Genomic DNA, 24,739 nt, shown 5'->3' with positions numbered 1-24,739 from the left:
CAGGCAGACGCGGCGCAGGAAGCGACGAAGGAAAGCCGACGAGGGGCACCTCCCCGCATCGCCGTCCCTCCGCCAGCCATGAGGCGTGTAGCCGTCCGTTTTCTCTTTTCTCTCACGCGAATCGGCAGGTAAGCTCGCAATTAGCCGTCTGGAAGAATGGGCGATGGTTGACGGGATGCATGCCATCACCCTTTCTCTTTTGTCGAATCTGCTCTTTTTTTTCGTCGCATGTGCAGGCCTGTGCTCTGCGGTAACTACACGCGTATGTGTGTGTGTGTGAGCACGTGTGCACTCGTCTACGCTCCACACAGGCGAAAACCACAAAAACCGAGAGCAAGAGTGAGCGAAACCCGTCACGACTCGAAGGATGAGAGGCGTGGCGGGCGACGTGAGGGGAAGGGGAAACGCTCGGACTATTCAACGCATTGTAGCCAAGCCCGCTCGGCCCCTCCCCCTCCCTCAGTTCACGTCCTGCCTCTTACACAACTTCTTCTTCGCCCAGTGCAAGCGCCACACAACCGGCTTCTCTCTACTTTCTACCTAGCAGGCGTCTCTCTGTCAAATGCGTCTCGCGGGTCTCACCTCACTCAACGGCGCCTGGATCGAGTCTGCCATCGTATCGCTGGCGTTGGACGCCGGCACCCCTGGTTCCGTGTAGGGGACGTACTCGGGTGATGGATTTGGCTCCACAAAGGCCAGCATCGCGTTCAGTCCAATAAGCAGCAGAGCCGCGCCGATGGCATAGTTGTAGACCAGGCGCCAGTCCGTGAACTTGTCCTGCTCAATGAGCTCCCTCTCCTTTGCCTGCTGCTCGCGAACCTTGGCTATGTGACTTCCCAGTTTCACCCCACCGCGGAAATGCCGCTGCACCTCCTCCTTCTCTGGGTTGCGCCACCGGTGCACGTCAGTGGAGTGCCCAATGTGAACTTGGCGGCAGCACGTGAGAGCACTAGTGGCGGTGGAACAGATCCCCGCATTACGAAGGAGCCGCTGCGAAGATAAGCTCGCACTATAGGATGGTCTTGCTGCCGATGAAAGCGGCATCTTCAACGCCGCCGCAGTCGGTCTAGTCTTCACCACAGAGATCGATGGAGACGCGGTTGCCCTCACGAGAGGTTGACGCGTGTTCTCTCGTTCTCTGTATCTACTTTTTTTTGTTGTGTTAAGCCTTGACGTGTGTGCACGCGCAAGCAGGTTCGCTTTCGCCACAAACCCATCGCCTGAGGGGGACGCGTACGTGGGCACACAAGGTGCCATAGAAAGGCTCGAAAGGAAACGGAACAACGTGGAGGCGGGGAAAGAAGAGAACAGGGGATGCGGCGGAACCTGTGCGACTGACGGCATCCGCATCACTGAGGAGCTACACACCAGAGACTTGAACCGGGTAAGGAAGGCTACGCGTGCTGCTGTGAAGGGATGCTCGCCCCCCTTCGTCGTAGACTTCGCCTTCGCGGCGATGCCGTTATACATGAGTTAGCAGAGAGAGCAAGTTGACAAGATAAAACGTGGGGGAGAGATGAAAAGCGAGGCCATCGCAGCACCCGCACACCCGAGCGCCCATTCTCACAAACGGAAGAGTCCCAAGCCGAGCACACCCCGACAGACCCCCCCCCTCACACACACGCACAACGCAAAGCTAGATGATACAGAGGGGGAGAGAGATGAGGTAAGAGATGAATGGTGCAAGAAGAGGTAAAGACGACATACCACAGGGGAGTAGGTGAGAGCGGGACGAGGGAGGGAAAGGGCGCGAATGCCCTTTAGGCAGAGCGTCAACACGAAACCAAGCACCTTCACGTCACGGCAAGCGCGTCAGGCGAATTGTCGTGCACGCGCATGTCTTTTGCTTTCTTTTTCTTTCCTTTCTGGGGGCCGCTCCTGGAGCCTACAGCACTCCCCCTTGCTGATTCACGCCAACGTCACGGCAATATCGCCCACTCTCACGGTCCGATACAACACCAACGATACAGCAAAAAAAAGTATCGTATGGGTACGCGTGCGTGCATGCAGAGGGAGGGAGCATAACAAGACACCACACAGAAGAGCGACGCACGTTTCTTTTCCATCAGCGGGTGCCCACTCTCCGCTGTACAGCATGAGTCCTACCCCCCCCCTCCGCTCCCCACCCCCCCCCGTCATGAGCAGAAGAATAAAACAAACCTCGCAAAAGAAAAAAATGCTCCTGTGAGAAGCGGTAAGAAACTGGTAGGTGAGACAGGACACCACACAAGCAACACACGAGCAAAAACCTATGCGCGCAGCTTGCCCGCTCCTGCTGCTGTGAGCCGCGCACACGTCACGCATGCCCCCTCTTTCGTTCTCCCGTCACAAAAAGGTTAGCGCGTTTGTCTAGTGCACATGAGGGCGCAAGAGACCTCTGTGATAGTGCGGGTGGGTGGGTGGGCGTGAGAGTGTCTCGGGGGTTCTTGGGGTAGGGGTGAATGTAGAAACCATGGCGAGTACATAAATATGTAGCATACAACAGCCTCCTTGGGCTGCTGCGATACCTTTCGAATTACCCGCTCGACTTTGTGACCTCTTTTGGGCTCCCCTCCTCGTTTCCGATGGCACCTGTTCCGTTACCACCCTCCATTCTTCTTCCCCTTTCTCGCATCACAGTGGCCGCGTGTAACGCCCCTAGCCACACCGCTGGTACACAAGCCATCACACACACGCCGGTAGATGCGAGGCACGGCAGGATGAGGAAGGAGGGATGAGGGGAGGGAATCAAAAAAAAATAGAAAACACAAACAACGTTCACAGTGATACTCGGCGGGCGAGATGCCGCTTTACACCCGCACAGGCGACGCTGCGGATGCACCACGAGCACCTCTTATCAGTTTCCTTATATATTTATATATGGGTGCGTGCTTGTATAGGCATACGCATATTTTTTTCTTCAATCTGTGCCGTGCCTTTTTCAATATGTTCGTCCTCTCCATTCTTCCACCTTGCGGCGTGACGGTTGCAACGAAACACACAAAAGGTGGTGAGGGACGAGGAAAAGCGGTGTCCAGGGTCATGGGTGGGTGTGTAAGGGGGGAGGAGGAGGGGAGGGAGAGCGGAGAGACGCAGACAAGGCCGTACACATCGCCGTTTCTCTCGTCACTCGCAACGTCTCTCAGGCACGTACGCATCAGAAGTCGCTGGTGCCTTTGATTTTGCGTTCCGCAACGCGAGAGCCAAATTGGATGGCACGCTTCTGCAAACGGGTAACGTCGCTCAGACCCAGCACGCTCGCCACGCGGCGCAAAACGCGCTTGTCGCCTTCGCCGAGGTTCAGGCGAAAGCTGACAATGGGCTCGATGGCGAGCTGCAAAAGCTCGTCGCTCGTCAGCGGTGGCGCTGCCTCACGCGGGTTCGATGCGGTGCCCAGGTGCAGCGAAGAGGAAGAAGTCGGTGAGGTTGCAAACACTGGGTCCACAGCAGCGACGCCGCTGCTCGCCGTGTGCCGCGACAGCAACTCCTGTGTGGACAGGATGTTGTTGCGACGCTTTAGCACGATCCACTCCAGGGTGCGCACGACTCCCTCATCAAGATACGGGAAACGCGGCTCTCGCCCACTGTCCATCGTGATGCGATCGTCACGACCCAAGTTGCGCTGCCACAGTCTGGCAAAGTCTCGCTCGAGCTCTCGGCGGGCTCCTTGCATGCCCTCTCGCTGAAAGAAGCGCCGGTAGCGCGTGTAGCCACCCAGCGTCTCGTCTGCGCCCATGCCAAGCAGCACCACCTTTGCCTGCGACACATAAGACTCTTGATACGTTCCCGGACACGGCAGTGGCGGCTGCACCGATCCGTCGGGAGCGCGCACCGGCTCCTTCGCTTTCATATACTCCGTCGTGAACCACGGACTCGGCGGCACGGCAGTGGCCCGTCGCATGTCGCAAGGTCGGCAGAGCCGCACCGCCTTGGATGGGGCGTCCGGCGCGAACTTGACGTACCCGGCCTTGGCTGCGTCGTTCAAGAAGCTGCCGAGCTTCTTGTACCCGTAGCGCTTGATGTGCGGGTGGAGAAAGAGACTGTACTCCTTGCCAAGCGTAGACAGCAGCACTGGCGTGTGCGGACCAGAGCCACTGCGTCCTTCCTTGACAAGAACGTCCACCAGAATTTGGTACTTCTGCGCGTTCGCCACAGAGTCGGGATCCATAGACCCGGACGACGAGGACGTCGACAGGGTGGCCGCCGTCGCGTGCGCGGCGTTGCTGGCGAGCAAGGCGGAAGCGCTGCCGGGGAGCCACGCGTCCGGTGTCGCACCGTCGGGCGGAAAGCTGGCGACGGGAGTCGCACCTGTGTAGGCGCGAAAGTGTTTGGAGAACTCGTCCAGCGTGACGGTGGGAGTGCCCATGCCGATGCGCACGGGGGTGGAAGCTGACGTCGGACTACCACGTGCCGTGGTCGTCGCCGGTGCGCTACCGCCCGCCACGTCGCTGGGGCGCAAACTCTGCATGCGTCCTGAGGCACGCGCAGCATGCCAGAGCGCCGTGCCAATGTCGAGATCCATAACGGTGTGCCGCGGGACGAGCAAGTCCTTTATATGGGCGCTGTCCGCGGTTGATTTCGACGGGACGTCCACCAAGATCAGGCGCCATTCCCGCTCCGGCGTGGCAGCTGCTGCCCCTGCGCCACCTGCCCCCGCGTCGTCGCCCGACGTGTGAAGAAGCGGGAGGCGCAGAAGCTCCTCCATGGAGCGGAAGGCGGCGACGCGGTCGGGCGCCTGCTCTGGCGTCTCGCCGAATGCCACGTTTACCAATTCAATAGGGGTCTCCACCGGCAGCAGGTAGTGCGCTAGGGCGGCGATGACGGTGCAGTCGATGCCCCCGGAAAAAAGAATACACAGGGGCCGCCGACGTGCGGTCGTCAGCTCCTGCGCATCGCGGCCGTCCACTGCGCCAGCGTTCGCCACGGTGATGCGGCGGTGCATCGAGACAGCAAGAGCTAACATGTAATGTGCAGCAGCCCAGTCCACCCAGCTCTGGTCCAGTGCCTCCTCAGGCTGGATGCTCTTCATCAGGTGGCGCGCCCAGTGCAGAAGCGGCTCCGGCAGCACTGCAATCTCCTCGTGCGCGAGAATGAGCTCAAAAGACGGCGGCTCGTGCGGCACCATCGGCAACCCGACTGTGCGCAGAAGCGGATGCACAAGGTGGTTTGATCGCTGCCAGGGGCAGTGCAAGAGCATCACGTGAGCGGCACGGAGACTGGTTTGATACCCGTCACCGGCGCCGTTCATCACTGTCGCTGCGGACAGGCAGACGGGATGAAGATTAAGCGACTGGTGCGCCGCCCTGCCTTCAGAGCCGGCAAGATCAGCAGACCACGCCTCCGCCTCCACTGCCGCCGCCGCAGTATCGTGGCAGACGAGAGGGGCCTGCAGAGGGACGGCGAAGAGTCCTGTGACGCCGACCTCTTGCCAGCAGACCTCTCGGTATTCGGCACCGGCAACATCACCACTTTCGTCGTCGTTCTCGTCCCCTGCACTCAGTGACGACAGCTGCTCCGGACGCAGCACAGGAGGAGATGGAAGAGGGGAGGCGATTTCTAACGACGTAGTCGTCGGCACCGCTTTCTCATGGCGAGGTCGCTTCGACTTGACCGCGCCATTAAGAGTCAGCTTTTCGGCATCGCCCGGCTGCGGCAAGAGGTTGGTGGTGCTGCTCGTGACCTGTGAGGAAGAGGAAAGAGCTGAGGTGAGGTCCGTGGAGCTAGCCGGCGGGCGGTGCTGCACACCGACGGAGCTGACAATGAGCTGCACATCCAACTCTTCCGGAAATTCATGCGTCGCCGCTGGGCCGACGCCACTTGCGGTGGACTTGTGTCCCGAGTTTGACGGTGGCACGGTCACGCGAACGTGTGTGAGGAGCGAGTGCCGACCGAGTGGATCTCGCCCAAAGATGGCGAGACGAAGCCGCGTCGCAATGAAGATAAAGCTGTACGGCCCCTCCACTTGCTGCTCAAACAACGTGGTGCACTTGTGCAGGAAGATGCGCTGGCGCTGCGCCAGCGGGGGCAGCTTGGGCCCTGATGAGGTCTCTTGTGTCATGTTCACGCACTCCAACTCCATTTGAGAGAGGCGGCTCGCCAACAGCACCGTGTCGGAGCCCCACGGAGGCGGACAGAGAGCGCCGCCAAATATCTCTCCGTTCCACAAGAGGGAAGAGCGGTAGTCCCACGAATTGATAGGGCCGTCTTCTTCGGCGTCCGTCTCCACGTTCACGTCGTAGGGCTGCGCGACGGTAGAGTGGCCGCGCAGGCCAAGAACAGACGCGACTCCTGCAACCTCCGTACGAACGTTTACGGCGGCGCTTGCAGGCACGGACGCGTGCGGGGCAGTGGTGCTAGTTATCGCGTCCCCGTCGTTCGCCATTACTGCTGATGAAATGGACGGCACAGGATGCATCAGCGAGACGCCGCCGTCAGTGAGCACCTGGCAGACCGTGGAGAAGGATCGCCGGGTGATGCCGTACGTGTTAGGGCCACGGCGGCGCAGATTGTGAACCATTTCTGTGAAGAGGTCATCGACCGTTTCGCTGCTGTTGCTGCTGAGGAAGTTCTTCACATCCAACCCCGTCTGCGTGCACAGGCATGGGGTGAGACTGTGCGTCTGCCCCTCCCATGACGAAAAAGAGGTGGCGCTGCTTACGCCGTTGGAGTCGTGGCTGTGGCGCTGCTGGTGCAACACCTCGTCTTGTGGCAGATAAAAGGAATTCGAGTGTGAAGCCGCCGTGCTGGACTTTGCGGACTGCTGCTGCGATTCTTTTTTCGGTGAAGCTAGCTCCGGCGTAGTGGTGGCCGCGGCGTTCACGAGCTTCTGCCGCACAAGAAGGCAGATGCCGCACATCTGGTTTCGACCTTGACGGAGGTGGATGAAGGCGTGAATGGTGTTCACCTGGAGAATGTGGCGTGAACAGAGTAAAAAGAAAACACGCGCGAGGAGCACAGCGCCACGAGAGCCCGCGAAGACTTCAGCAACACGAGCTCGAAGCAGCGAAGGGATGCAAACGCACCAAAGAATAACGATAAGCGAGCAGAAAAGGTTACGAAGGTGTGAGAGGAAACCTCGAAAGGCACGCAAGTCCTTGACAGCGTCCACTGATCGCTTGCGCTGCTAGATGCGCGTGCGCAGAGGTCGAGAGAGAAAGAGAGCGGGAGGGGGGGGGCGGAGGGGCAACGAAAAGGGCGCGCATAAAACGAGGAGGAGAGCCTGATGGATCGTATGAGCAAAAGGGAAGACACAAAAAAAGCGGGCGAAGGAGGAGGGGGTCGTCTACATGAGCGGAGCCGCTACTCCACAGCCTCTTGGTCTTTGCGCTTTTTCTTCCTCCTCCTCCTCCTCCCCGCTGTTTACACCGATTGCCAAACCCCATAGAACATGGAATGGAGGACTGCGGGTTGCGCACGCTTCCGTTTCTCTCCATGCGACTCGCGAAGGCGCTGGTCGGCCGCGCATGAATTGTACTTCGTTGTTCTTCGTTGCTTGCAATGCACGTGCATGGAATTTATCACCCTTCAACGACCCCGACAAGTGCTGCGTCGTGTCAACAGTGCGCTCACTTGCCCCCCACTGATGAGCATACACACAAACACACACGTATACCTTCGCGCATGCTTTCTCGTCATCTGTAAAGTCTTTTCATTACCACGCTACATGAGCATCCTTATCCAAGCAGCAGACACCTAATAGGCGACTGAAAAACTGGAGTCTCGCTTGTTTACCTAGTCAGAAGATCTCGAACCCTTGCATCCCCTCCTCCACCATTTCGCCGGCTGCTGCAGTTTTGCCGACTGCGCCACGAGAGCATCATATGCGGTAAAACCGGCTTGCACACCACGAAAGGGAAAGGCAGCACTCAAGACCACGCCCTGGAACAGTGAGCTGTAATAAACGCCTCCCACGATGTACGTACGGGTGCGCTTCTTCCCTTCTAGTTCCGACTGGCACACGACCCACTTTTACGCAACGCTCCGTGGGCTCGCCATTCTTTTCTCTCATTCCTTTCGCCAGGTCAAGTGGTGTACGGCGGTCAGTGGGGTTGTGAAAGCACAGATCCCCCCCTCCACCCACCCACACACACAAAAACGAAAAAGAAACGCTGACAAGCACTCCACGCACGCACGCGTGCCAATACATCAAAGAACAAAAAAAAACGCACGTTCCGATGCGTTTTCCGAAGCGCTGGGGCAAAAAGCGGGCGAGAGGACGGGAGGCCCTTCTCTCTCTCTCCACCGAAAAAAAAGGAAAAACGCAGCGCGTCTTCGCTGGTGGATGAGGGAGCGAAAAAGAACAGAACTGAGGTGAAAGACAAGCGACGCACAGACGCACAGCGGCCGAGGAAGCAAAGAGGAACCACGTGAAGCGAAGAGAAAGAAAAAGCACATATCGCGGCTTCTTCGGATGGGGGGGGTGGCTGTGATGTGCGTGCGTCTGTTAGGCACGTGGAGAACGAAGGCAGCGAGCCCCAAGCAGAATGCAATGGGGGGACGAAGCGAGAGGACGGCACTCCAACATACACAGAGAACCACGCATCGAGAGAAGCGAGACAAGCATAAGTGAACATACAAAAATAAAATAAAAAAGAGTCATGCTCTGCGTTAAAAAAAAACGAGAACGAAAAAAAATAATCGACATGCATTCGAGGAAATGGGAGGACGAAAAAAAAGGAAAGAGAGAGAGGGATACTCGAAGGCTGGTCAAAATATACGCACTCGAACACACAGACACACATACAAGAGGTTCATAAGAAAACAGCAATGTGTTGTGTGTGCTCTCATCCTCCTCCTCCCTACAGGAGACCCGCACACTCACGCGAGTGCGCACGCACGCCTCGGAGAATGCAATAGCAGCAGCGACGTCGGGGAGGGAGGGAGAGATCCTACGCGCTCTCTTGCCACCACTCCCCTCTTTTTTTGCTTTCCTAGCTTTTTTACTCTGTGTTCGTTTGGAGGGGGGTGTTGCGTTTTTTTGTTGTTGTTTGCTCTCCAATGCAGCATAGCGCACCATGACGCGACGCATGCTGTATATCAGATTTTTTCTTCTTACGGCGGGAGGGAGGAAAAGGGGGGGAATCACCTTGGCAGGTCTCTCGCTGTGGAAGCTCTTGGCTTAGGAAGCAAAAAAAGACCGACGGCATGAAAAAGGCGAAGGGGAGGAGACACCGCGGAGGCGAAGAGCGGCACTCGAAAACGGCGATCCTGGCGATTAACCCTGAGCAGATGAGAAGGAAGGCGTCAGCCTTCTTCTGCACGATTGCACGCAAGTCACAGTTTTCTTTTTTCTGTCTGGCTACACCCTCCATCACTGCAGAGTGCGCACACGTGCGCGTGCCCCACCCCTCCCAGCTGATGCGCTTGCTAGGTGCTCACCCCGTACACCGGTGGTCAGTCGCTCTTGCTCTTCTCCTCCAGCGCCAGCGCCGCCTCGGCCTGCTTCGCCCGCTCCTGGCGCACGAAGCGACGGAAGCGGAGGTGCACCAAGACGGCCGCTATCGTGGAGATGGCGTTCACTGCCATAAGGATAAGCATCTGATTCCGCACACAGGACGGCTGGTTGCAGTTGGGGGCTGTGCCAAGGCGGCTGGCCTCCTTGTCGAACATGCCGCCGAACATGAAGCGGTTTAAGGCGATGGTGCTGACAAAGCCGGAGGAGAACATGAAGTTGTAGTGCTTGCCAATGTCGTTCGCGTAGACGATGCGCACGCTTAGAGCACCAAGGCCCCAACCCATACCGGTGCCGATGGAGCCAAGGAGGAAGGGCAAGACAAGACCCTCCGATGGGATCACCGCGAAGAGGAGGTAGGAGGCGAGCAGCAGCACCGCACCAACTGGAAGAAAGGTGGTCGTCAAGATCTCGTTCGTGGAGGTCGCCTTGCGCCGAATGAGCCAAATGTCCAGACTGCCGCTCACGATACCGCCAATAGCGCTGCCGACGCCGATGAGGGCGACATAGAGAGAGAGGCGGGACTGGTCGTACACGCCCAAGTTCTTACTGCGGTAGATCTGCGCTGCGTTCATCTGCATCACGGTGCCGGTTCCCCACATGCCGAAGAAGCTAACCCAGAAGAGCCACAGATCGATCGTGAGGAGGTTACGCCAGAACGATTGCTTGTATTGTGGGTCACCGGCGAGGTTCGTCTGCGGCGCAGGGGCGGCTCCCTCTTCCTCCTCTACAGTATCCGACTTCAGCGGACTTGCCGCCTCGTCCTCCTCGTAGGTTTGCACCCCACAGGCAATCTCATCACTTCCTTTCGCCCCCATCGCATCAACGCCAGCCACGTTCGCGCTGCCTACGCCGCCGACACGCTGCCCGTCAGTTGAGTTTCGCACGGTCGTCGGCTCCCTGCTGACGCTGTTCCGCTGCCACGCAGCGTCGCCGGTATCAGCCGCGGCCTCCATTCCATCGATGTCCGTAAACTTGCTCTCGCGGACCGCCTCCGCCTCCTCCGGCACGTCGTCCGAGTAGCCAAGGCTGGGGAAGTGGGGGTGACGCTTCTTGATGACAGGGTAGCGCCCAAGGAACTGGATAGGTAGCCCCATGAGGGAGAAGAGCGCTAGCAGAGTCACCGCTATCACAGAGATGGCGACGAAGCCGCTCTTCTTGGTGGGCACGTAACCCGTCACGATCGAGCTGACGGCGAGAAAGATGAGGTTGACACCAACCATGAAGCAACCAATGTACAGACGCCGGGAGGAGGCGTGCTGTTTGTTGTAGACAGCCAGCGTGGCCTTCCTCTCAGCGGCCTGCTCTTCGGTGAGGCGGTTCCGCCGAAACTGGCACGGCGTGTACGGGGCGAGGTCAATAAAGTAGAACCCCAGCATGGAGCAGAAAAAAATCTGTGCGCCGACAAAGTAGGCGTAGCCCGAGTAGTTGCTTGCATGCTTCGCGTCCAGGTTAAGGAACCAGCCGTTGAAGTACGCCATGAGCACCGATGTGCCAAGGCCAGAGAAGGTCTTCTGGATAATCACCATGTACCCGCGCTCCAGCGGAAAGTTGACCATGAGCGGCATCAACGTTGCCACGTCCATGGCTGGGCATCCAAAGTACAAGATGGCATTGAAGATGCAAAACTGAATGAGGGCCGTTTCCTTGCTCTTGCTCGTGATGATATTGTCGAAAGCAAGCCCAAAGAGAAGGTACCCGAGAAAGCCCAAAAACCCGGCAATCGGAAACAGCACCTTCGGCCCAGCAAAGTCGAACAAGATGCCGGCGAAGAAGACAAGATAGCCGCAACAGTTGCCCACGGTGCTGATCGTTGTGATGTCCGCCTGATTGAAGTTGTACTTGTTGCGCAGGTGCTCCGTGAAGATGCTGAAACCAGACGTGGAGCTGATGGCAAGACCCAAATACACCCCGGCCATCAGCATCCGTGACCGGTAGAGCTCATCGACAACGAGCTTCATGATGCGCTGCGTTTTTTTGTGTGTGGCGGTTTCGTTATATATATATATATTAGTGTGTATGTGCGTATAAGAGAGGTGATGCCGTGGGGAAGCGGTTCCTTTCCTTCGCGAAGAAACAACGGGAAACGAGAAGAGATCGGTGGAGGGGGAGGGGAGGGCAGGGGAGGGACGGGACGTGACCCGGTAGGGAGGAGTGAAACACAAACACACACACACACAAAAACGCCGGGATGGCGCAGGAATGGAGAGCGGTGCGGTGAATTAAGGAGGGGGACGGGGAGGGGAAGGGAGGGGCTACAGCGACGCGTGAGTGATTAGGCGGGACGAGAGATGGTGTCGTCGGAGAGGGGCAAAGGGGGAATAGGGAAGAGGGGGAAAGAGGCCAGGGGTTTCACATCCGATTCCTTCACCCAACACACAACTATCGTGCTCAAGAGAGTGGGATGCGCGACACGGCTGATTCAGGGAAGGCGCACTTCCTCGAAACTTTTACAGGCAACTAAGTGATACGCAAGAGAGAAGAGAGGGCAGAAAAGGAGTCTGGGGGGAGGCAACGGGCGTTCCGGTCGCGCGTACGTTGAGCACAAAGGGAAGTGTAGAGAGGAGCCAGCTGCCAAAGGACGGCGCGATTCCCGTGCGTGTCGAAAGAGGCAACCGGAGAGGAGGAGAAAGAAGCGCAGGAGGAGCGGTGGACAGGTAGTAGCATCGCGCGCAAAGGGGGAGAGCAGATATCATTCTAGCCTGGTCGCATAACACAAATCGGGTGTGTCGCACGGCACGGTGTAGCCATTGGGGTAGTCATGAGACTACCACATTCGGCGACACGCTTGGCGACGAGAAGTCGAGTGAGGGAGTGATGGGGCAAGAGATACGCGCCATAACCCCCCATCGTCACCTGACGGGCCACCCTTTACAGAGGAGAGCGTCACAATGAAATCTGCGGTTGCTCAGCTGTGTGTCTTCCCTTTCTGTTCTGCACCGTATCGCTGGGTCTTCGCGCAGCTGAGAGGCACGACTGCCGGCGATGAAAGATAAAGGGTAAGGTGCTGACAGCAGCGGTGTGTAAGACGAGAATCACGATGTGGCGGCCAAAAAAAAGAGACGCGAGGAGGTCCTCACACACTAGTTTCACGCAGACCACATTTCTGTTGCTCTTACTCGCTGCCGTTTCCTTGCGGCCTGTTCCCTCCCTCACCCTCTCCTTCGACACCTAGCTTCGACAGCCGACGAGCTGAATCTGCTTGGGTTGATGGACAGAGAGATAGGGGCAGCGCGTGCGTATACGCGGACGCCAACGCACAAGGGTAGGAGAGGAAGAGAGACAGACAGAAGGTGAGCACGCTAAATTACGCGAGCCATCCCTCTTCGCACACGCATCTTCGATAGCGCCTCCGCGTGTGCGCGGACTTTCTAGCCGTCGCTTCTCGCGAAGTTCCTATGGAGCAAGGCGTCCCCATAGTAGCAAAGGGAAGACGGCTCCTCAAACATCCTCGCTTTGCAGCCGCACACATTCCACATAAAGAGTCTCGCACAGGCCCAGCAGATGCATAACCTGCCGAAGAAGTATCTCCAAAGGCTATGACACTGAAGGCCCCATCGAAGAGGTGAAGGGAAGCAACAGAGAGAGCGAGTAGGTGCTTGAGAGGGCAAGATGCCAGAAGAGGCGGCAGAGTGGAGCGAAAGGCGGTTGGTGAGAGAAGGAAGGCGAACCAGCAGCGCTGGGTGCGAGCACGTTGTCCTCCACCTTCCCTCCCACCACCAATCACTTTACACGCATACCGTCTCCCACGTCTCTCTTGCTTCCACCGCTTTCTTCGCCGCACTCCAGTTCTTTGTCCTTTGTGAAGTTAGAGAGTCAGAAAGGCGTTCTGGCGGAAGAGCATGCACAGCATACGCCAACCCACTCACTCCGCACACAGTCAAGGCAACTTCAGCACGAAGGCAACGGCAGCAACGCTCTTCTGCGGACCTCATCGATGCGTCTCGACTCGCGGCAACAATACCCGCACTACAGGCATACATGTGGGTCTCCCCGCTGTCACCTTCCATCTCGTCCTGTTTCGCTCTTTTTCGTCAAAAGCCCCCACAGCGGGAGGGGGGGCAGCAACCTTCAAGTTGCGCCAACACTCGCGCGCTCATCGCCTCCCTCGCCAACGCATACGCATGTGAACCAACATGGACTCACCGACAGGCCCGATACAATCTCTGACCCCTTCAATGTATCGCACACACGAGCGGGGGGATGCGATACCAGAATAGAGCCATTCGTCCTCAGCACTCAAGCGAGTGTGTTGCACAGCCGTGCGCACCGAGACTACAGCCCGTGTAGCCCTCTACACATGAAAACAAGCATGCTCCGGTGGACGTGCGTGAAACAACAAAAAAGTGGAGGAGTCGAAAGGGTGAGAGGGCACGCATGCATATGTGTATGTGTGTTTGTGTTGAGGGGTAGAACGGAGAGAAAGAGGGAGAGAGAGAGGCAAGATGGATCCTCGCGTGAACAGAGGTGAGAAACGCGCGCGCATCCTCCAAGTACGGACAGAAACCTCGCAGGGCCCACACAGCACTCGAAGAGACAGCGTCAGCGCTAGCACGCACACACGCGCGTACACGGGGCACGGCTAGCATTGCACTTGAGAGTTGTACTCACTGTCCGACCACGCCTACACGGCATATCTTGGTAACCGCCAAAAAAGGCAAGCGACGTTCTGCGCACATCCATGAGCACGCGCCCGCAGGGACAGGATGCGCGTGAATGCATATTTTTTGTTTTCTCGTTCGCTTCCTGAGTCCTGAAAAAAAATATCTTTTTTTTCTTCGAGCTGAGGAGACGTTTTGCACAGCACCTTCGCCCGACGTGTGCCTGACATCTCGCTGACGTATGGCAGTAGGAAGACGGGTGGTAAAAAAAAACAAAGAAAAACGTATAAACGCTAGAGAGAGGGGCTGGCGTGTGACAGTGCGCCCCATAAAAGAGGCGAACAGGAGCACACCACCACACTCGCACCAACACACAATCGAGAAAGAGAGCAACGACGAACAAAAAAAGGTGGCGCTGGAGGCCGAGAGGTGTTGTATGTGCATGTACATGCGGGGGGGTGAGGATACAGCATTGTGACAAAGCATGTTCCGCCACCATACCTAATAACGACCGCACTAACATGAGGCGGGCAAATACGGAGGTGCTACTCAAGGCAGGAGAGGGAGGTCAACTTGGCTGTTCACGTCTCTTTCGCTGCACCTGACTCCCCTGCCGTTTCTCGGTAACACTCTCTTCTTCAACAGGGAGCGCCAGCGAGACACAGCTACGGCACGCACGTACATACACGTCCCCCTCCCCTCATCTTCACGACATACAGCCACCAAAAAAAACGTGGAAAACACGCATCCAGCCAAATACAGCCCGCTCATCCTCTCTCCCTCCTGCAGTTTCGATAGCGGTCCCATTCCTACAGCCCTCATCCGAGTTCTCCCTGAGCGAGAAAACAACGACGTCCATCAAGCTCACCGCAAGCGGTGAAGACGAGTACGTCACTACACGAGAGACAAGAAACGGCGACAGAAAGGGAAGGGGGAGAGACACAGACATGGAAAGAGGAAGGGCTTCGCGTGCGCGAGATGCCGCAGGCGTAAGAAGGCAAAGCTCTTCTCCTTTCCGTCCTTTTTTTGTGCATATCCAGCAGAGGCCGTTTACTTTGCCACACCTGGACAACCGCAGGCGAGAAAAGGGGAGAGAGAGAAGCAATGATGGGAAGGGAGGTGGGGGGGAATAAATCGAGGCCTTTGAAGGCGGAAGAAAAAACAAAAAAAATCGATGGAATGTACAACACTCGGCAAAGAAATAATAATAATTTAAAAAAAGAAAGTCGAAGGTAGAACAGAAGAAAGAACAAGAAAACAAACAACAGCCGAAACGGATTAGCAAACTCTCTCTCACGCACGCACGCACGCACGTGGGCAGGCAGGCACTCTTTGAGCAAGCAAAGAGGGAGAAGGGAGTGTAAAAGAAAACAGGGAAAGAAAATCGGACTACGCGAAGGTGCAACGCAGCAGCACAAAGAAACAAACGCAAACCACATGTACACGTGCACCACCGGAAGTGAGAACAGAGCAGGTCCGAAAATGTTGAGGCTAGGGTAAGAGGGAAAACGAATGGGCGCGCTGAGAATCCTTCGAGCCTGGTGTCCAGAACGACCCCATGAATACAGTCTAAAACGTCGCATATATTCTTCTCTTCGGGATCGACACCATCGCCATATTTTTTTTTCTTTCCGTTCATGAGTTCAAGTGTCCGGCAGTGAGGAAAGGGGGTGGGGACAAAGAAGGAGGCGTTACCTCATGAGTCGTTGTAGTCAAACAATATGTATACACGCCGTCACAATGGAACGTAAGTCGTCGCGGCAAATCAAAAAAAAGTATATTCCTACGAGATAGGTTGTCCAATGCTTCTTGCACTGGCAGCCACGAGACACAACGTGTGAGTGGCAGCAAGCATACACATGCGCAAGCACGCGCCCACTCATTATCGTGACAAGCCAGAAACCAAAGAGAGTCTTCCTTTTTTCTTCGTCTTTCCCTTTCCTGTTTTTTTTCGTCCTGCGTACAGCATGCTTGTCGTTTCCAGTTCACCTCACATCTCCTCCTCCACCTTCGATGTGCGTCGCCGTGGGCGCGCGACTCTTCGAGCAGGTCGTGAAGAGGCGCATGTGCCTCCTCCCTTTCCCCGCCCTCCCCTACTCTCACACGCATGCGTGACCGAGTCTCATCACAGTGGGCAGAGAGAGAAAGCGAAGGAAAGATTCAAGGCGTCCATAAGACGAAATATATATATATACACACAAGAGCGGTGAGCACTACGAAACAAGGGAGGGGGAACGCAGACATCCAGCCGGCTGTATAGCGAGCATACAGAGAGAACCAAGAAGAGGGCGTGAGAAGAGAGAGGAGGGTGTGGAGAGAGGGGAGGGGGTCCACAACACAAGAGAAGAGTCGGAGGATCATGGAGAACCAAAAGAAACGCTCCCATACGAATATATATACACACATACAAATACATTTAAGAAGAGATGTCACAGAGATAGGGAGAGCGCAGACGAAAACAAAACATTATAATCATGAGAAAGGCACGCGCGAGGGGGAGGGGGAGGAGGGGGGGGAAACAAACACAAAGCACTCCTGAATCGCATCTGTACATGCACGATCCATCGATGGTGCTCTTACTCCTCCACGTTCCGCTTCTTGGGTACGTGGGAAGCTGAGGTGTCGATGTATGGGAATGTCTTTCGAGCTAACATTTTTTAAATCTGTGTGTCGGTGTGTGTGTGTGTGTTTTATTTTCCTCGTGTATGCAGGATAGAAAGAAGGATGGCGTCTTTCCGACAACGACACGCGATCAGAAATAAAAAAGAAAACGGAAACGATGAAAAGGACAACAAAAAAAAGTTCGAACAAAGACGAATCCGTTAAAGAGGACGAAGAAAAAAAAGAAACGAGCGAGGGAGCGAGAGAGGGAGGGAGGGAGAGTTATCCCGTCGTCACCTCAAACAAAAAAACAAAAAATCCTTGAGGAAAACTCGACACAAGCACCGGGAACGCAAGACATCCTGCGTGCCGCTACAGGTGGATGGGAAGGGGGGGATGCCCCCCCTCTCTCCCCGGATCCGCTTCTTCTTCTGTCTTCTGCTGCAGCCGGAGACAGAAATGGGCACAGGGAAAAAAGAGCGAAAAAAAACTGCCGCAGATACCGCCATCTCCAAAAACCGAAAACAGCGATCAAACGGAGGGGCTGCTCAGCACGTTCTTTTTCCTCTTCACCATGTCCACTATCCGGCACACAGCATGCTGTCTGCACGCTAGACGGTCCGTCAGAGGCCCCATTCGCCTCGTACGAAGCGGCCCTGAACACGCACGCGTTACGGCGATGCACCGAGTCAGTCATCCAAGCACGGCCCCCTGCCTCTAACGCTGCCCGCCCACCCGCCTCGCAGGTCGCCTCACAGCCGCCCCCCGGTGTATCCCCCTCGGGGTGGCTCCGGGTCCCTTCACCAGTAGGCAGTGAGGGCCGGGTGGAATACGCTCAAGTCACGCTGACACTCTGCATATCATATGGATGGTACAGACATGCTCAGCGTCTCTGCAGGTGCTTGAACCTTTCATCACCGCAACCGGTTCGGCATGCGGCAGAGATAGGTGTGTGTGTGTGTGTATGTGTGTGTGTGTGGCGGGGAAGGGAGGCGTGCTTGGCTTCATTAGACGGAGTAGCTGCAGCGGTCCTGAATGCAAGTTTACGGTGACTCTCGTGATCCGAGTGCTGGCTGCGACGGAAGATAAAGAGCGTTACCCTTAGCTGCACTCTTTTGCGCAGCTGGAGAAAGCCATATCCACCTGAGGGATGCGATGTGCGGGAGAGCGAGGTAGGCGCCGACCTGAATCACAGGGGCATTCGGGTGGCCTCCTCCTTTCAAACGCTTCGAGTATGGCAGTCGCTTACTGAAGGTCGTCGGCGCGAATCGGCTCAGCGATCTGGCTGCACTTCTCCGCACGTGCCGCCGCATTCTCAGCGCGGTGCTTGAGAACGAACCTGCGGTAGCGCAGGTGGAGCCATGTGCTACCGACGATCGCCGTTGCGTTCACGCACAACAAGATAATCATGCCGTTGGCGATGCACGGCTTGCCGGCGCAGACGGGGTAGATGGGGGTCCTGCCCGCAGCCAAGTCGGCATCGCGGTTCGCCTTTGCCTGACGATCGTAGCTCTCGCCGTAGCCAAAGCGATTCAGAGCAATGACAGCAATGAAGGCGCCGACGTACATGAAGTTGTAGTGCTTGCCGATGTCCTTGGCGAACAGCGTGCGCACCGTCAGCGCCGTGCAGGCCCAGCTGAAGCCGTTGCCGAAGGAATCAAAGAAGAACCCGATAACGATGGCCTTCGACTCTAGTGGGAGGGCCAGCAAGAAGATGAGGCCGACCACCATGCAGATGGAGGACACCGGATACACGATGGTGATGACCGGGCGCGTCTCGGAGGGCTGGCGGTTTACCATGAACTCGAGGATACCCATGGACAGACGCCCCAGCGCACTCGCCACGCTGATGATGGCAGAGTACATCGTGTTCGTCTTCCTCTCGTATTTGTTATTCGATAGTGACTGGTAAATCTGGGCGGAATTGAAGGCCATGACCATGCCGCAGCCCCAGGTCGCCATCGTGTTCCACCAACACAGCCAGATGTCGGGGCGCTGGACGCTCTGCCAGAAGGTTGTCTGATACTGCGGATCCTGGTCGGAAATCATCATGCGCGCCTTGTTCTCGTCCTCCAGCATCACTACATCCTCTGAGTCGACTTGCCGGTGCGCCAGTGCCTCATCAGAGAAGTCCGGCGCTTTCTTTCCGTTCTTGTTCACCTCATAGCGGTCGTCCTTCAGGTACAGCTCACCAAGCGCGTTCTTATCCTCGGCCATTTCTTCAACGGTGGCCTTCAGCACACGCTTCTCATCCTCGTTCTCGAAGCTCATCACCTCGTCCTCCGGGTAGTCGGGGAGGTCTTTGCTCGGTTCCTTCTCCATCCCGCCCAGAAACGGGAGCGGGGCCGCCATGAGGCCCAGGCATAAGACAAGCACTATGATCACGACCGTGTTGCCCATGCGCGCCGAGTCGCTCGGGTCTGCGTAGGCTATACAGAAGGACTGCACTGTCAGGTAGATGACAAGCGCAATAATGATGCCAAAACCAAGGTAGAAGCGAGTCATCGGTGGGTACTGCGTCAGGTAGGCGCGCTCCGTCAGGCGGCGGCGCACCTGCATCTTCTCCGGCACGCGGTTTTTCTCGCGATCAAGGATGTGGTAGGGAGGAAAGCGGATAAAGACGACTGCCACGGTGCCTACGCAGACGATAAGCGCTGACATGAAGAACATGTAGTGCGCATCACTTTTTCGAAAGAAGCTGTAGTTGATGAGGGCCAGGATGGACGCACCGAGGCCAGTGAAGGTCTTCATGATGGCCACAACAGGGCCCTTCGTCAGCGGAAAGCTGCCAAGCACGGCCATCAGGGAGCCCGTATCGAAGGAGGAGCAGCCGAGGTTCATGATGGCGCAGAAGACGGAGAGCGTGGGAACGCTACCCTTGACGTTGCCGTTGAAGGCGAGGGCGTAAAGAAGTGCACCGAGAGCGTTGAGCGTACAGGCGCACATGCACACCCACATGGGGCCCATGTGATCAAGCAGCATACCAAGCGGAAACGTGAGGAAGCCGATCACGATACCTATCGTGGTAATCGTGGTCAGATCCGCGCCGGTCAGGTTGAACATATCCGCAAGGTTTTTGCTGATAATGTTGAAACCGTAGAAGGTGGACATGCATGTGCTGGCGCAGACGCCCCCAACGAGGATGAGAAAGCGAGAGATCTCATTGATCCGGTAGTCTGCTGGAGACACCATTTTCTTCACGCTTCAATCACCGAGGGGAGGAAGGTGTGTGTGCAAGGCACACCTGGGCTAGGGCTAGGGCTGGAGAGAGGGGGGAGAGTTCTACGTCGCTGTGTAGTTTTCTCAGAAATGACGAGGGTCGGTAGGAAGAGAGAGGGTAGGAGTGCGTATGGAATGGTGATAAGTATCGGATGCGTAGCGACGGCAGGCGAGTTCGGGAGAGGGGAGCACCAAAAAAAAAGAAAACGAGAGTGTTTAAACACACACACCACGCACACACCAAGAAAGAAAGAGAGCCAAGATCGGGAGGAGCTTCGAAGGCTATGGACAACATGCGCGCATGTGGATGTGCAGACGTCAGTCGGGGCAGACGGAGAAGACAAGGTGAGAAGGAGAGGAAGAAGGAGCGCAGACAGATGTGGCACCGCGTTGGTGTCGTGAGCACACACGTGTGGTAGAGTGGAGGTGAGAGTGGGTCCAAGACGCCCCCACATATGCGCGTATCAAGGAGGGAGAGAGAGAGGGGGGTGGCACATTGATTGCGTGAGAGAGACACGCACATGACGGCATCCGTTGGGTGGTGCGGGTGAAGAATGTGGAGGAGGACGACGAGAGAGAGAGAGTCCACATAAGCGGTCAGGGAAGAAGGCCGAGAGGAGCAAAGGCGGCGTGGGAGGAGGGTGCGGGAGTGAAGGGGAGAGGGACGCTTGCATAGCTCGCGTACCATGGGCTTGGAGGCAGGGCGTTAAAGACAGAGGACGGCGGCAGGCACACCTCGCACATGTATGTGCCTCCCTCACCTTCTCATCCATCTACCACGTCGCGTTAGCGCTGCTTCCAGGATAGGGTTACTTCTTGACGTCACGGGATGGCTGAGCCGCCTCTTCTTTTGTTCGCTCGGATTTGTCTGTCTTCGTCTGCTTGACGACCCTCGTGAATGGAGCACCACAGCGAGTCGCACACAGGTGCACGCGTACCTGAAAAAGAAACACACAAAAAGCCGCACATAGGTCACAAAGGGCGGACAAGTGCATGCATACAGCTCACGGTCTCCTGCTAACGATCATGCCGGTGAACAGCAGAACTAGCGGAATGAGCAGGTACCAGGTAACACGCAGCGACGGCAGAGCGTTGGTGAGATTGTCCGTAAGGATTCCCAAAAGCCCACCACTCACCGCTCCTGCTGGAGGGAACAGGGGGGAGGAAGATGCGGAGCGGGGCTGCACAACAACATCGCGGCTCAGTGTTTTCGACAATGGCGATGTCGTCGCCGAGGAAGGTACACGCGGCACGGCGTACGGCAGCGTTGTCAGCGCAACATTTTGGGCAATGTCAGCACTCACCACGTCGTTCTCAGAGGAGACGGCCACGCATGAGACAGGCTCCCTGTGCAGTGCGGGGTAGCGCTGCGCCACAGACTTGTTTGATGAAGGGCGAATTCGATCCGTTTGCCACACAGGCCGCTGCGCGGGGTCGTGGCTCAGACGCAGAGATGCTACCCAACCCTCGACCGTGCCAGCAATCCAGTGCGTGGGGACAGCAGCGCCGAGAGGGTTTGCTGAAACCCGGGCGTCATACTCTCCCGGGGGCCCGTCCGTGTAAACAGCCAGCGACGTGATGGCGTCACTCAGCACCGGGGCTGGGTCTTTCCGCGTCCACTGCACCTTCAAACCCAGAGGCACGATACTATCCGATGTAGAGGAGGATGGGACAGACGACGTTAGTGGCGTCACCTCTACCGCGCCGTGAATTACGTACGACTCGTTCCCCACGGAGTTGTAGGCCGCCACCATGATGCCGCACAGCGGGCCGTGCGTCGGCGCACCCCCTGCTTGCAGAGACTGCCACGTGAGGCGACGCCGCATATCGGCCTGCTGGGCGGCGTCGATGTCGCCCCAGCCGAAGAGACGCACCAGGCGAAGAGAGGAGGTCAGCAGCTTGAACGGTAGCGGAAGCATATCCTCCGTCAAGGTCAACACGGTACTCATGGTGGCAGCCGCCGCAGTGCCCCACTTGGCCTCTGTCTGCATCTTTTCAGCGGTGGTTTCTTCTTCTTGAACGGCAGACGCCTTGTGACTACGCGAGCGGGTGTAGCGGCGCCGCAGACGTACAGTGCTCAGCACCAGCGTCTTGTTCAGCAATAAGGCGGCAGCAACGAGATGCTCCTGCAGGTGCGCCTTACAGGGCCGCGGCGACGACGACGATGCCCCGTTGCTCAGGTCGGCTTGCACGATGCACACTCGGTTCACGCTCAAATCATTCACACGCGCAGGCAGCTGCCATGAAGCCACAGGGGCGGCCTCAGTTCGCACGCGCGGAACGCGTCGTTGCAGAGCCGCGCCAGAAGCACCGTTCCCAGTCTGGTCAGCGTATCTGACCCTGTACGCGTCGAAGTCTTCATCCTCAAAGCTGTCCGGCACGAGATCAATGAGAGCGAACGCAAGCACGCCATTGTCATCGTGTGAGACAAGGACCAGGTTTTGGACTAGCGCGATGGGCTTCTTGTCAGGGTTCTTTGCGTCACTCGGCACTTCGATGCGGGCCAGCTGGCGGAGGTAGCGGCGCGACTCCGCGTCTCCGATAGTGCTGGCGGGTGCGCTGGCTGCAGAGGGTTCCGTGGCATGCGAGGTCGATGGCTCGGGGCCGCGAAAAACACCGAGAAGTAAGAGGGACGTCATGGTGCTGAGCGCGACAAACCCGACGATGCCGTCAAGGACGCGCCGCTGGGCATCGGACCAGTCCAGTGCCGCTGGTTCGGTAGACGCGCCGTTGAGTGCTTTCCCGTCCTGCGCACTCGCCTCAAAGGGAAGAAAAGATGACGTGCACCACGGAATGTCGTCTGGACCGAGATCCACCGCTGCTGCGAAGCTCCACACTGGCGACGCGGCTGCTGCTGGCGCCGAAGGCGTAGCGGGTGCCTTCGTGATGGGGTCCGCCGTCGACGCGCTGCTCAGCGACTGCACCCGCAACAGTAGGGCAATATTCGGCATGCCGAAGCGCCGGCCACCGCCGCCGGCTCCTATGAGTGCGTGATGCGCATCCACGAAAATGGCCGTGTAGATGGGCGACGGCATCTGCAGCACGTTTTCCACACGCCCTGCCGCAACCACCTCGTGAGCCCTGAGCAGCGCGCGCAGGGGCAGCGGGCTGGCGTCGCACCGGTCCGCCATTGGGGGAAGGTGGAGGGAGTAGGAAAGGGCCCTTTACGAGAAAAGAATACCGAACGAACGAGAATACACCACGGAGAGGGAGAGAGGTGGACAACGGCGCTGATTGCCACCTCAGCCAGCTGCAATACGCCAATCGACCTAATCTCCTCCTCTTATCTCGGCGTGAGTCGCAGAGCGGAAGGGGCGGGACGTCGGGTGTCGCAGTCGTCTTCGTGGAGGAAGCGCAAGGCACGTCTCCCGCAAAGGGCGCAGATCAACCCTCGTCACGGGGGAGAAGTTCGCTGTTCCTCACCCTTTTTTGTGGGATGGAGGAGTGGAAAAAGGGGGAGAAGCGCGGGGAGGGCAACGAGGAGCGAGAGTGCAGCGGGGCGCAGAGACATATATAGGCTTCCACAAGGGAGGCGTCAGCATAGACAAAAAAGGTCCCCGGTAAAGAGAAACGGCAAGAGGCTAAAAACAGTTGGCACAGCCGACACCTTTCTCGCCAGAAAACTTCCGTCCGCTTTGGAAGCCTTTTCACATCTATGATCCCCTCTCACAATTCGGGTGTGTGGGTGTGTGTGTGGGGGGGGGGGGGCAGCCTGCCTCCGTAGACACGACACGAGGGAGTCCGTCCGCCAACATCAAGGAAGCACCATCACCCTGCACTGCGGGTTATCCCATCCATGCCTTGGAGCGCAAGAGAGACAGACGACGCATGTGCCAAGGGACTAACTCGTCCCCTTACACAGTGCAACCCGCCGCGTCAAACCGCTGTTCTCCTCTTCTCCCGTCTCCTTGCAACTCTGTATCCCTCATCACCGGATCAGCCCCGCCCACACACAAAGAAACCCGCTAGCCAACGACGCGAGCAGGAATCATCAGCGCCGAAAACCGGAGCACAGACCATTGCATCCTTCAGAGGGAAGAGCAAGCCGCATTTCTTGTTTTGCCTTCCAAGGTGTCCCTTTTCCGACACAGAGCATGCTGTCTGCACGCTAGACGGTCCGTCAGAGGCCCCATTCACCTGGTACGAAGCGGCCCTGGACACGCACGCGTTACGGCGATGCACCGAGTCAGTCATCCAAGCACGGCCCCCTGCCTCTAACGCTGCCCGCCCACCCGCCTCGCAGGTCGCCTCACAGCCGCCCCCCGGTGTATCCCCCTCGGGGTGGCTCCGGGTCCCTTCACCAGTAGGCAGTGAGGGCTGGGTGGAATACGCTCAAGTCACGCTGACGCTCCGCCCAATATACGGGTGCTGCAAACATCACTGTCGCAGGTCGCTCCGACGCAACGCCACCCAGGACCTGGCCGCTAACATCTGCAGCGATGCATTGCCCTGATCTGCCCGCCCCCTTCGTCGTAGACGCCTTACCATTTCACCACCGGAAGCGGTTCGGCATCTGGCAGTGATGAGGGGGCTTACTTAGCCTCCCCAGCCACACAGAGTGTGGGTGGGTACGGGACGCTGGGATGCCGCGCGCTGAGGGGTGTGTCCAGTCCCCCGCCACCCCCCTGTCATTTTGGGAGCAGGAGCGAATCGGGCCAGAAAAAAGAAATCAAAACAGCGGACGTGCAACGCGCGGTTGCCGAGCTCCGTGCTGCCGTTTGTCGTTTGCCTGCTCGCTCGTTCGCATCTTCCTCGTTTGCGTAGGTCATCCTCTGTTCTCCCGTTTTTGCTGTGTGCCCAAACTGGACGCCGCCACCACCAGCACCAGCAGCACACAGACATGGACACACGAAACACAACGTTGCGAACGATGAGGCAAACGGCTGAG

The 24,739-nt window shown here is 57.5% G+C and overlaps 5 protein-coding genes across 5 annotated transcripts; all 5 read right to left on the bottom strand.

Moving 5' to 3' along the window:
* Positions 1-558: 558 nt before the first annotated feature.
* On the bottom strand, positions 559-1,470 carry LMXM_08_29_1480 (conserved hypothetical protein; the record flags this gene model as incomplete). The annotated part of the gene is made up of 1 exon (XM_003872360.1): positions 559-1,470. One exon carries the CDS (start codon positions 1,468-1,470, stop codon positions 559-561), a length of 912 nt encoding a protein of 303 aa, XP_003872409.1.
* A 1,666-nt stretch (positions 1,471-3,136) lies between these two features.
* On the bottom strand, positions 3,137-6,835 carry LMXM_08_29_1490 (conserved hypothetical protein; the record flags this gene model as incomplete). The annotated part of the gene is made up of 1 exon (XM_003872359.1): positions 3,137-6,835. The coding sequence occupies one exon, from the start codon at positions 6,833-6,835 to the stop codon at positions 3,137-3,139; it is 3,699 nt and encodes a 1,232-aa protein (XP_003872408.1).
* Positions 6,836-9,372: 2,537 nt separating this feature from the next.
* Positions 9,373-11,391, bottom strand: LMXM_08_29_1500 (conserved hypothetical protein; the record flags this gene model as incomplete). The annotated part of the gene is made up of 1 exon (XM_003872358.1): positions 9,373-11,391. The coding sequence occupies one exon, from the start codon at positions 11,389-11,391 to the stop codon at positions 9,373-9,375; it is 2,019 nt and encodes a 672-aa protein (XP_003872407.1).
* A 6,486-nt stretch (positions 11,392-17,877) lies between these two features.
* LMXM_08_29_1520 (conserved hypothetical protein) lies at positions 17,878-19,824 on the bottom strand (the record flags this gene model as incomplete). The annotated part of the gene is made up of 1 exon (XM_003872357.1): positions 17,878-19,824. The coding sequence occupies one exon, from the start codon at positions 19,822-19,824 to the stop codon at positions 17,878-17,880; it is 1,947 nt and encodes a 648-aa protein (XP_003872406.1).
* A 1,031-nt stretch (positions 19,825-20,855) lies between these two features.
* LMXM_08_29_1530 (conserved hypothetical protein) lies at positions 20,856-22,982 on the bottom strand (the record flags this gene model as incomplete). The annotated part of the gene is made up of 1 exon (XM_003872356.1): positions 20,856-22,982. The coding sequence occupies one exon, from the start codon at positions 22,980-22,982 to the stop codon at positions 20,856-20,858; it is 2,127 nt and encodes a 708-aa protein (XP_003872405.1).
* Between the last annotated feature and the right edge of the window lie 1,757 nt (positions 22,983-24,739).

Source organism: Leishmania mexicana, chromosome 8 (genome assembly GCF_000234665.1).
Source record: "Leishmania mexicana MHOM/GT/2001/U1103 complete genome, chromosome 8".
Classification (NCBI taxonomy): Eukaryota; Euglenozoa; class Kinetoplastea; order Trypanosomatida; family Trypanosomatidae; genus Leishmania; species Leishmania mexicana.
Note: the sequence above shows the minus strand (reverse complement) of the source record. Positions and strands in the feature narration are given on the sequence as shown.